The 12,564-nt window shown below is 33.1% G+C and overlaps 1 protein-coding gene across 2 annotated transcripts in view; it reads left to right on the top strand.

Annotated features, from left to right (window-relative positions):
* EPB41L5 (erythrocyte membrane protein band 4.1 like 5) overlaps positions 1 to 12,564 on the top strand; it is a 127,205-nt gene that overhangs the window by 74,984 nt on the left and 39,657 nt on the right. For both annotated transcript variants that reach the window (XM_074301804.1, XM_074301805.1), the window contains exons 12-16: positions 169 to 338; positions 2,331 to 2,437; positions 3,062 to 3,089; positions 8,721 to 8,763; positions 9,267 to 9,382. In XM_074301804.1, coding sequence (XP_074157905.1) covers positions 169 to 338; positions 2,331 to 2,437; positions 3,062 to 3,089; positions 8,721 to 8,763; positions 9,267 to 9,382 — 464 coding nt within the window. The remainder of the gene's footprint in view (positions 1 to 168; positions 339 to 2,330; positions 2,438 to 3,061; positions 3,090 to 8,720; positions 8,764 to 9,266; positions 9,383 to 12,564) is intronic.

Genomic DNA, 12,564 nt, shown 5'->3' with positions numbered 1-12,564 from the left:
TTAAACTCCTTTGGACTCAACTGAAAAATAATAATAAGTGTTTATCTTAGTCGCAGTTGAGAATAAGCTGGATAGATAAGAATATAAATGTTAAATATTCCATGTTTGAACTTGTAACTTGTTTTTGGCCTAATAAACCTGTCTTGCATAATTTTTTTTCTTTTTCAGGGCAAAGAGCAGGAGCACACATTTGTCTTTAGATTAGAGCATCCCAAAGCTTGCAAACATTTATGGAAATGTGCTGTGGAGCATCATGCTTTCTTTCGTCTTAGAGGACCTGTTCAGAAGGGGTCAAGTCGATCAGGATTTATTCGTTTAGGTTCACGGTTCAGATACAGGTCAATTTCCTGTTATTCTTTCTATGTCTTTCATTGAATTGTAGAATGTTAAAGCTAGAAAGGATCTTGGAGTTTTTGTTCAATTCACTTATAAACAGGGACTGTGAGGCCCTGAAGCCAATTTTTTGTCCCATGAGCAGTGAAGAAAAGTGATTTATATTTAGAGGCTCAAAATTTCATAGAAAAACAGTATGAAGTTTAACAGAGGGGGGGTTGGGGGGCAGCTACGTGGAGCAGTAGATAGAGCACCAGCCTTGAATTCAGGAGGACCCAAGTTCAAATTTGGTCTCAGACACTTAACACTTCTTAGCTGTGTGACCCTGCACAAGTTACTTGACCCCAGCCTCAGGAGGGGGAAAAAAACATTACAGGAGATAGAGGAAAAGGATTAAATTTTAGGTTTTAGAATGTACTCTAAAGAATGGATTTTTTTCTTTCTTTTTTTTTATTAATTTTATAATTATAATTTTTTTTTGACGGTACATATGCATGGGTAATTTTTTTTTTTACAACATTATCCCTTGTATTCATTTTTCCAAATTTTCCCCTCCCTTCCTCTACTCCCTCCCCTAGATGACAGGCAATCCCATACATATTTAATGTCTTACAGTATAACTTAGATACAATATATGTGTGTAAAACCAAATATCTTGTTGCACGGATTCCAAAGGTATAAGTATAACCTGAGTAGAAAGATAATAGTACAAACAATTTACATTCAATTCCCAGTGTTCCTTCTCTGGGTGTAGCTGTTTCTGTCCATCATTGATCAACTGGAAGTGAGTTGGATCTTATCTTTATGTTGAAGATATCCACTTCCATCAGAATACATCCTCATACAGTATTGTTGTTGAAGTGTATAGTGATCTTCTGGTTCTGCTCATTTCACTCAGCGTCAGTTCATGTAAGTCTCTCCAAGTCTCTCTGTAAGAATGGATTTTTTTCTACTTAATATTTAAAACAACAACAATGTGGACCTGCTGACAAAGTAGAGAGTTTCTTCTCACTGGGGAAATTTTCAGAGGATCAGTCTCTTTACTGTTAGTAGCTTGGAAGTTGGAAAATGAGAATGATTTCCTTAAATATTTTTGAATAGGGATAGGGATTAGATCTGCGATTTATTCAGGAGTCACATAGCCAGTTTGTCTTGTCTTTTAGCTTTAAGACCAGCTTAGTAATCTACTATCTCACAAGGACAATTAATTGTAAAAGTTATTTCATTTTCTGCCTCACCCTCATTCCCAAGCAAAAGAGAGAAAAACCCTAATTTTTAAAGTTATTTAATAAAGATGAGATATTTGGATTTGAGTTAATCAAGTTTATTAAATTATCCCTAAGATAAACGTTGATTGGGACAGGACAGCATGAATTCCCTTTCTCTTTACCACTGTACAACTTACCCCATTTCTCGGATTATAAGAGAATGCTTAGAGAATTAAAACTTAAACATAATAATTGTAGGTCATTATAACTGATAGAAGAGTAGTAAGTATTATCAAATTGAGGGCCAATAATAAGGAACACATTCACAGCATTAAAAGAGAAGTCCCTGTATATGGTTTCCTCCTTTGGGATCCTTTTTTCTTACAGCTATACTTGGAAGTATATGCTTACACCATTCTGGAAAATGTAGTCTTTCCCCACTGTTACCATATCTGCCACATAGTTTCAGAAATGCTGGTAGTCCTTTAACTGTAAAGGAAATGAAACCTAAGCTGGGGCTTTGAAAATAAACTGGGGGCAGGTAGGTGGAGCAGTGGATAGAGCCCTCCCTGAATTCAGGAGGACCTGATTTCAAATCTGATCTCAGACACTTAACACTTCCTACCTATGTGACCCAGGGCAAGTCACTTAATCCCAGCCTAAGGAGGAAAAAAAAAAGAAAGAAAGAAAAGAAACTGGCAATTAATTGTCTTTGTCCAGTATCTATCAAGTTATTTTTCAATTGCAGATTTATTGTTGTGTCTCATAATTTGCTTTACTTTATTACAGTGGGAAAACTGAGTATCAGACCACAAAAACCAATAAAGCAAGAAGGTCAACATCCTTTGAAAGACGTCCCAGCAAACGGTATTCCCGACGAACCATGCAGACAAGAGGTAGAATATGACCCATTTCCTTGCACATGGCCATTATTCACCATCATGTTTTTGTTAACTTATATAAATGGTGCAATTTATTTTAGAAGTATTGATTACATGATCAAAGGATAATGTTTAAGAAGGCTTATCCTAGAATCTTAACTAAAATACTTTTTCACTTTAATGAATTCCTGTCTTTAGCTTTCATGTATATTCTCCCTCATGAGTTAGTGAAGAATGTGTTACATAATTCTTTATTTTCACAATGCATAGTTTAATTCTTATAATTAAGGTCCCAGTTTTGCAGAAGAAGAAATTGAAATTAAAAAGTTGTAACCTTCTAGTCACAGAGATAGTAAGTAGTTGTGTCTGCATTTGAATTCATTTCATCTCTTAAAATTGATTTTTTTAAAAATTCTTATCATTCTATACTGCTTTTCTGATTCCTTCTGTCAGAGATTGAAAATTTGATGTACTTGTCAAAGGAAAACCTTACCTGACATTGTACCTAGTTCTTTAACAATAGTGCTAACTCTTTTTTCTTTACAATTATGTTTTCAAGTACAGCTTTTGTTTTGATGAGCAATTAAATAATGGTTGTGAAACTAAATAGAGGCAATCTTTTCCTTCTCTTATTCTCAGCAAATGCAGTGAAACCTGAAGAATCCAGGTGAGCCATATTTTATATCTACAACATTAATTTCAACTTTTGGAATTGGAATTGTTTGCTTTTAGAACTAAGGAACATAATGAATTTTGTAGATATAGGGTATTTTGGCATTGTAAAATAAAGTTTGGTAATCAGGAATCAGTCAGCAGGTATTTACTAGGTATTTACTATGTGCTAGACATTGTGGTTAAAAACGTTATTACATTTATTTTCCAGATAAGCAGATTTAAAATCATTCATCTAAATAAATTTTTATAGAATTTGGGTGGTAATTTCCAAATGTCTAATTTTCCTTTTGATATATCTAATTAATGTTTATTTTCTCCATTTCTATCTGAAACTTATGCTATAACCAATATGCTATCAATCTAAAGAGGAGTAGAACAACAATAACCTTTATGAACTTTTTGTGGTGTGGGGGAGCAGTCTTTTGAACAGTAGAATAAATGGAATAAAAATGGAATAAAAAATAAACTTTTACTAGTAAAACCATCAAGTAGTAACCATCAAGAAACATTTATTAAGCACCTGCTTTGTTCCAGACACTATGCAGTAGGGATATAAAGGATGTAAAAAACAGCCTTTGTTCTCAAAAAGGTCACAGTCCAATGAAGGAAGAATTATGCCAACTGTGTACAAAGAGGATATATCCATAATAAAATGGAGATAATAGAGAGAAAGCATTTGAATTAATTAGAACAAAAAGGGCTTCCCATAAAAGATGGCATTTTAGATAGAATTTGAATAAGCCTGGAAACCAAGGAGGGGAAGGAAAGTATTCCAAGTTTGAGGACAGGCTCAAAAAATCTCAGGGTTTGAGGTTGGAAAGCATAGGAGAGGTTGAATAATAATAGATTGTCATCAGACTACAGAAATTCAGAGTATATAATTGTAGGTTGATGGTTTCTTGAATGAGGGAAGGAGTAGAAGAGAGAAAAACTGTCAGCCAGTCCCTGAACTCATAGAGGATAAGGCTATAACTACAAGAATGCTGACAGTAATTTCCAAGAGGTATCTGAAAATCATGTATTACTCTTCAAATTCTAGGAGAATTCTATGAAGATGACTTGAAGCAGATATTTCATATTTGCTAATACTGATAGGAATGTTTTCTGTTTAGAAGATAGACACTAGTTATTTCATTGTTAGTGAAGTCTAGAAACTCATGACTGTCTTTTTGGGCCATATTTCATTTGCCTCTAAATAGATATTTCACAGTACAACTAAAGCCCTAGTATTTAAAGTGCTTTTCTCCTTTAAAACAAATAAAAAGTGATTAATTCCAGAGTAAAGCAGAGTGATGCAATGTAACTGATAGTGACATGCTTTAGTTTGTAAATGGTACTTTGTCCTCATAATATATATTATAAATGTATATGTGTATATATATGTATATATAATATGTACAATGTAATATACTTTTATATAATATATATACAAACACAACATATATATTATGTAACATAATATACTTTAAGATTTGTGAAACACTTTATTATCTTATTTGACCCTCACAAGTATTTCTAAGTTATTGTATATATTGTTCTTCTGGTTCCATTTACTTCATTCTGCTTCAGTTTGCCCAAGGCTTCCTCTGATTCTTCTTTGTTTTTTGCTGAGGCAATTGGGGTTAAGTGAATTGCCCAGGGTCACACAGCCAGGAAGTATTAAGTGTCTGAGGCCAGATTTGAACTCAGATCCTCCTGACTTCAGGGTTAGTGCTCTTTCCACCTCATCATCTAGCTGCCCCCAGCTTCTCCTGATTCTTTTAGGTCTTCATAGATTTCATTTCTTATAGTAGTAGTTCATTGCATTCATGTACCACAATTTAGTCAACCGATCACTGGTTCATGGGCATCTATTTTAGTTCTTTGCTATCATAAGAAAATGTAGTTGTACAGTGCCTTATAGTGCACTGTAGTGCATTTTCTTTTCAAATACTTTCTCCCCTGATATTCACTTTAAATTCCTTTCCCAGTTTGTCAAATAGGTATATTAATTACTTGTCATTCAGGTTAGCTTATTTTTGGCATAACTCTTCAAAATTTTTATTTGCCTGAGAATGCTCAAGAACTCCATATTTTATAAAAAATAAGCATACAGATAATAGGTCCCTAAATTTTTTTTTTCCATATGTTTGTATTTAACTAAAAGTAATAATTGAACTTGCATACAATTCCTAAATTGTAATTTTCTAAATTTTCCTTGAAAATTAGAGCAGATATTCTGGTGATTCCATATAGTATATGAATATCACTCATGCATCAGAGAGAGGAATATATTTTTGAAAGTCATGGAATCATGATTTATTTCTTTGGTTCTGCATTTAGATATTTATAGTGGCTAGTTATCTCTGCACTTGTACATATGTATGCACATTTTTGCTTCACCAAACCATGGCAAACCGAAGTTGTTTGTTCAGAGCCACAGAACAATTTGATCTAAATAACTTCTTGACTTTGTATGGTGCAAATTGAATCAGCTCCCTTCTTGAAAAGTAGAGTTTGAAAAATGGCTGCTGTACCTTTATTAGTTGTTACGCTCTTGCTTCTTACATAATCTCTTGTGATTCTCTTCTAATTATAATTATCATTTTAAATAAAACTTTTTTTGCTTAAATTTAGAAGGAAATAAGCTTTGCTAATAGAAGAATGAATATAGAGAGAAGTTATGGGTGAGATTATGTATGAAATTGGTATAATATATTGAGAAAAAATGGGTCAGAATAGAGTAAGAAGAAAAGGGTGCATAATAGTCTTGGAAAGGAGAAATCCTTTTGGATTTTGAGAAGCAAAAATGTTTTCATTTTTACTAGAATTCCTCTTTAGAGTAAATCAGATAAAGTTAGAGTAGTAAACATTGTTTCTTTTTACTATTGTAGGAATAAGGATAAAAAGGCTTTGGAGTATAAGATTTAATTTCTTAATCTCTTCATCTGGCCTTTTTTTGCATCTCTCTTGTATTATGCTTTCTTTATTTTCTTATTTTTGATCATTGTGCTGGATTGTTATTGTAAGGCATCTGTCCCTTCACCCTTCCCACAACTGGAAAATGGGAAAAGATTGAAGAGAAAAGTTAAGAAAGTTGTACCGCAAATTCTTGATATATTGGATTTGTGTCCAGTAGTACCATAGGATCAGAGCTGGAAGGAACTTAGAAGTGATCTAGTCTAATATAACTTAATTATACAGAAGACCTTGCTTCTCCTTTGAGCTCACTGCTGTTTCCACTATAAGATGATGCCTCAATATTCTTGGGAGAAAATAAATATATAAGAAATAACCATTTCTAATATACTAGTATATTTAAATGCCAATTTATTATTCTTAAAGGATTATAAAGTTCTTAAAGGCAGCAACTGTTAAAATTTTAAAAAGATTTTGTGCCTCTTTTGCAAAAGCTGTTTTTACAAACTTGCACAGATTTTATTTGATTTCTAGTTTTTTTCCTCAGCTCTTTTTTTGATTTAAAAATCTTTAATTCCTTTAAGAATTTTTTTTCCTGGGCTTTTCCCTAATCTGTATTTTTCTTTGAGGCTTTGCTTTAAGGTGCTATCTTCATTGTATGTTGAGCTTCCCTGTAACTATAATAGATCTTTATAGTCAGGTTCCTTTTTTGTTTGCTCATTCTTAATCCTATTCCTTGACTTTGGACTTTATGTGAATTCTGTTCTTTGTGGGGGAACATGTCTGGTCTGAGCTGGGGTTGGTAGGGTTTTTTTTTTTTTTTTAATTGTTTTTCATTTTTTAATGCCCTTTTGCTTCTTTTGCAACCTAGACTGGGGGGGGAGGGGAGAACTATAATTTTTCAGTGCTTCCAGAGTATGTTTTAAGTAATGGCCTGTTCACTGCAATTCTACAAGTTGCTAGCCTGACTTTAATCTGTTGGCTTATGTTTGGTTGAATTTCAGTAGACTGCTGCAGGACTCAGTCACTAGTTGCCTGGCTGTTGAACTCTCACACATTCAGAGTTCTTGAAATTATTGATTCCCCTTTGATCTTTTTTTTTTTTTTTTTCTCCCATTGCAGGTGTATATGCAAGGCTAATGATTTAGAACTAAGTTCCCCTTTTATTCTTGGGCTCAGACCCATATAGTTTCTTGTTCCATACACAGTTAGGGCCCAGGCCTCTCACTGTGATTATAATCACATTTCTCCACCCTGGAACTGTGACTTTGAAGAAGGTAATGGGCAACAGCTGTTAGCTGACCCTGTTTCCTCTTCCTAACACTAGTTCCAGGGTCCCCAATAATCTCTATTTTTCCCTGTGCTTGTATCCCTGCTGTTTAGCCTTAGCCCCCTTTCCTGAATGCTAGAGTGCTTCCTGATGTTGTTGCTGCTGCCTCTACTGCATCTGTGCTTCTAGTCAGTTCATGCCCCTTTGTCCATAGATGTCTTTGTTTGTCTTCCTAAGCTTCCTTGAATTAGAGAAGTGAATCACAATTACTTTTTCTTGGCTTTTCTGAGCCTAATTTGGTATGGTACATTGTCTAGGACACGTTTCGGGTGATAAAAATTGTGACTCTCCTTCTGCCATCTTGACTCCACCCTTTCCCCAATATCTAGCAAAGAATGTGACACAGAGTAGGTGCTTAATAAATGCTTATTAATTGAAAATTAATGTGAGTAAAGAGAAATAATAAATGTTAATCTACTTAAACTTTCAAATTTGTCAAAATAAAATCTATCTATTGTTCCATATTGGAGGAAATGAAGTGGGAAACTTTTTGATATGGAAATACCTTATTAAAGGCAGTAATGAATGATTAAGGGAAAAGGTATGGTGAAAATATTCCTTTATTTGGAACCATAGGACTTTGTGATTCAAATTCTACTTTTACCACTTACTATCTATATGATCTCTGAAAAGTCATTTATCTGTATCTCTGGTACCTCATTTGTAAATTGAGAAAGAAAGGACCCCCCCAAGGTCCATTCCAGCTATAAAATCTGCAATTTATAATGAAACAAAAAAAGTCATTGAGAAAGACTTAAGGGGCATGTCTATGGTTAAAGAAATATGTTGATATTTCAGCCCTCAGAGATCAGTTTCAAAACCAGTTCTACTTGTTTTTACAAATTATTTGGAGGAAGACATAAACTATGAACACTCAAACTTTCATGCAAAATTGGCTGGTGCAAGGAGAGGGGGGGCAGGGAGGGAAGGAGGAGGGAAAGTGATTCATGAACACTTTTGGGTGATGGCAAAGAAACTCTAGGAATACCTTGAAATAGTAAATTTTGGCAAAGGAGTGTCATAAAGTGATATCTACTGATAAAGTTTGGTATAATCCATAATAAATCACATTTGAAAAAAGATGCGGCTTTACAGGAATTTATCATAGCCCTAGACAGAAGAAAGTACTGTAATTTACCCTAAAGGTATAGACTTTCAGTCATTGCCAAATGAATCAAACCTCCATTTCAGAGCAAATGTTTTCAGCTCACTTATTTTAAAGAAGAGATAATGATAGTTCTCTGCAAAAAATATATATGCTACTTTATTGCTTCTGTTTGAGATATACAGATAAAGATGAATGTGCATATTTATACAAAGATATAAATATAGTTTGATATAAAATTATTGATACTGGTGCAATTAATTTTTTTTTGAAATTTTTTTCCTTTGTAGTCTCCAGAAGAATGTTCCAACCCAAAATAATGGATCCCAACAAGTAAGATTGTCTTAGGTTTACTGAAATAAACTAAACAACAAGAATTGTTACTCCATTAAACTTAATTTCCTCTTGTATTTTATTTTATTACTTCATCCTCATATCTGTCATATTTATTAGAAAGATCAGTGGACTATATTAGGGATATCAGAGGTCTTGATTCCAACCCTGTCATATGTTAGTGGTGAGGTTGGGCAAATCACTGTCTCCATGTGTCAGTTTTGATTTCTGTGATGTTACCAGCTTCAAAGTTAAAAATATCTTATGTTACTGCTTAGTGGATGTTGAAAGTACACATCTTTTTAAAATTTCTTATCTCTGCAAAGAGAGATGAGATTAAGTTTTTATAAATCTAAATCTTAAGTCACCATTTGCGTTGCTTTCAATTCCCCATACAATCAATATTCAGTGTTTTGAAATTTGTCTCCTTCATCCCATATATGTTGGCTGCTTGTTCTAAAATATTAAAGCAAAATAATTATTTCTATGTTTTGTTCCCCAAGGTTAGGGGTACAAGGTCAACTATGCCTGTAATCTCTTCCATTCCTTCTGGTCCTGTTCTGTTGGAAATTGAGAATCTTCCAAGAAGTCCAGGAATGAGCCACCATGACAGAAAATGGTTTGTAAACCCCTTGATTCCAGAGAAAATTTATTTGTATGCATGCTATCCAAATACTTATCCTCATTCTGAATTTGTTCTATTTAAGACAAACTATTCATATTGTGAATAGAAAAGTGAATGTCTAATGACAGTTTATCCCTGTGAGAATTGAAGAGTAAAATTTGTTAGTGATAAGAATCATAGAATGTGCTTATTTTAAGTGAAAGAGCTCCTAATTGCTAGCTGCTTTTTAGCCTCAATTTGATGTATTCTCAGTTTTCTTTTTTTTTCCCCCTTAAAGAATGCTCTCCCATGGTGCCTTTTCTGAACTGATTGACCTCACTTTAAAAAATGCCCACAAATGTCTATTACTTGTGGAAGTTACTTTTTTAAAGTAACATGAAGATAGAATTTTAGAAGTATTTCTAAAGGGGATTCTAGTAGAAAATAAGTTTCACTGGGAGGAAAATAAGGCTGCAAAATCTAGATAGTAGAATATTATTTTTGAAAGCATGAAAGATAATTAAAAGATGATGAGAACAAAGGTGGGTTTTTTTGTTTGTTTTTTTGATTTTGAATTGTTTGAATTTTGGCTGTTTTACATATTTCCCCAAGATTGATAGTAAGCATATAGATATGAATAGTTTGTCTTTTGGGTATAATCAATGGTTCTTCTCTTTCTCAAGCAAATGAAATGAAATCAAGATAAGCTTCCTTAGCAGCATTTAATTTGGGTGGTTTGTATTGGATGCTGCATGTAATCCATTATGTTAATCTGTGAAGGTGAAATAGATAATCAAATGGATTTTTCTTTGTCTTTCTCACTTTTACTTTGTGTAGTATCTGAAACTTAATGGGTTGTCTGTGGTGATCACAAGGTTTCATTCGACTCTTTATGCAAGCGGCTCTTCCTTCTTGGTGGTGGGCAAATGGTGGTTGGTGATTATTTTCGTTCAGTCTTTTCCATTTGATTTTTTTTTTTTTTTTAATTGTTCTTTTGGCCTAACTGCAAGGTGCTTTGTGGATACTGAGTAACTCATTAGTTGGAAATGTTGTGACTTCAGCTCCAAATAAGTCTGACCAAGGTTTCTTTTCTTTCTTTCTTTCTTTTTTTTTTTTTTTTAGTGCTTAAGTATTTTTAATTAAGTCTACTGAATCTCAGATTTAGTTGCCTCTCCTTACAATCTCTCCTTTTAAATTATGTCATTATATCTATTCTAAAGCCTAGAACATAGCCAGATTTGGTTTATTTCCTAGGATATTAGTACTTAATCCCATTAGCAAGTAACATCTTCAATCAGATGTACTTCAGCTGAAATAGAAACCACTTCATTCTTTGGAGGCTAGCTACTTATGTAAAATATGAATACAGTCTGCCCTTTGTTATAATAGTAAATATTTATTGAGATAACAAAACTTTAACTAATAAATCTGTTAAATATGTTTCTGCAGTTTTTGCTGAACTAAATAGAAACAAAGGAGAGGTATTAGGTTTTTTTAATTTTAGGTTTTTGTTTTGTAAGAACAATTTGGAGCTGTGTGTCATCTTTTATATATTGTGCTGAGATCTACTAGGCTGGAATGAAGCAAAATGGTGACACTGACAAAGCAGAATGAGCCCTCTCATGTCTAATCAGAGAGATGCAACTGAATGTGTGCTGTCATTTCTTGGGAGCTGATGAATTTTCTGCCTTTAATCCAAAATGCTTACTGCCCATAACTGGCTTATTTCTTCTGCATGCCTTGACTTTTGATTATTGTTAGTTTGTTTTGTTTGTTTTAAATACATAATAAAAACAGGCCTCCTCTAGAAATGAGTAAATAGATAGAATTCTGAAATGCAACTTGCATGCTTCAGAAATAGGGAGTGACAGTGGTAGAATTATATGACATATAACTGTTTAGAAAGTTCATCTTCCTTTTTCTCCTTTGCTAAATAAAAGTACTGCCTATGCAGGCACACCCCTCCCACTGTGGCGTTGTGCCATCATACTCCATAATAGTTTGCTAATGTTTAGGATGTAGGATATTCAATTTTTAAACTTTGAACATTTGGGGAAATGAGGATCATAAAAAATAACTTTCATATAACAATAAAACAAAACAAAAATTAAGAGACCTAAACAAGAAGTGGCATTTTAGAAACATTTTTTGCACATGAAACCTTTCTGATTGATTAGTGTCCCAAAAAAGCATAAAATCATAGGTGTAGATTTAAAATTTGTGAATCAGCTTAAATGAACAAACATGATTACTAATGAAGGAAAACAAATCGACTCCTCACTCATCCCCAAAATGCTTCCAAGTTCACTGTACATGATCTATTGAATATGAGGAATGATGTAGGTTTTATTGTAATTTGCTATGTAGTGTTAGGGCTGTTCCAAAAATAGATTCTAATGTTTTAAAAATCTGTTTATTCTGTCCTATTACTCTTGTTTCTTAGTGTAAAAAACAAAAAAACAAAACAACAAAAACCTGTTTTTTGTTTTGCATCCATCAAATGAGTTAGCAAACATAATCTTTCTATAGGAGGACTATTATCAGTATTAATGAGGGAGCTTTCACATTAAATTTTACGTAATCCTGTGCTTCTTGACTTTTCAGTTGTAATTGCTAAGCAGTTATGCATTACTAATGAACATATTAAACTTTGCTTTCTGGAAAGGAGCAGAGAAATTTGATTACATTGTCTGTGCCTGATGAGTCCTATCTCATGTTTTCTTTTAATGAAGACTGAGAGAATTCTCCAGTGTTAACCTTGATATGCTTGTTTGCTTGTTGGTATTTTTTGTATTTCCACAGCATATCATTGCTAATTGGGAAAGACAATCTCAGATTCTAATGCTATAATACAATTTATGCCATAAATTATTTTTCTATAAGCAATGAAATCTTCCTAAATTCATCTATCAAAGTTCTCATTTTCTGTTTCTTGTTTTAAGACTGGTACTTTAAAAAATTTTTTTTTACTTATATTTGTCCTTATGGGGGGAAAAAAATTTCAGTTAGATTGAATTATTATTTTTATCAAATACTCAAACCTTTTTCATTTCCTACTTTAAATTGCAATATCAGGTACAGATACAATGTGATACTTTGCTCTTTGGTGAAATCTGCTCCATAAATCTGGATTTTTTTGCACTTTGGAAACCTGCCTTCATGTGTTTTAATAAGCTTTTTTTTTTTTTTTTTTCCTT

The sequence above is a fragment of the Sminthopsis crassicaudata genome, chromosome 3, assembly GCF_048593235.1.
Source record: "Sminthopsis crassicaudata isolate SCR6 chromosome 3, ASM4859323v1, whole genome shotgun sequence".
Lineage (NCBI taxonomy): Eukaryota > Metazoa > Chordata > Mammalia > Dasyuromorphia > Dasyuridae > Sminthopsis > Sminthopsis crassicaudata.
Note: the sequence above shows the minus strand (reverse complement) of the source record. Positions and strands in the feature narration are given on the sequence as shown.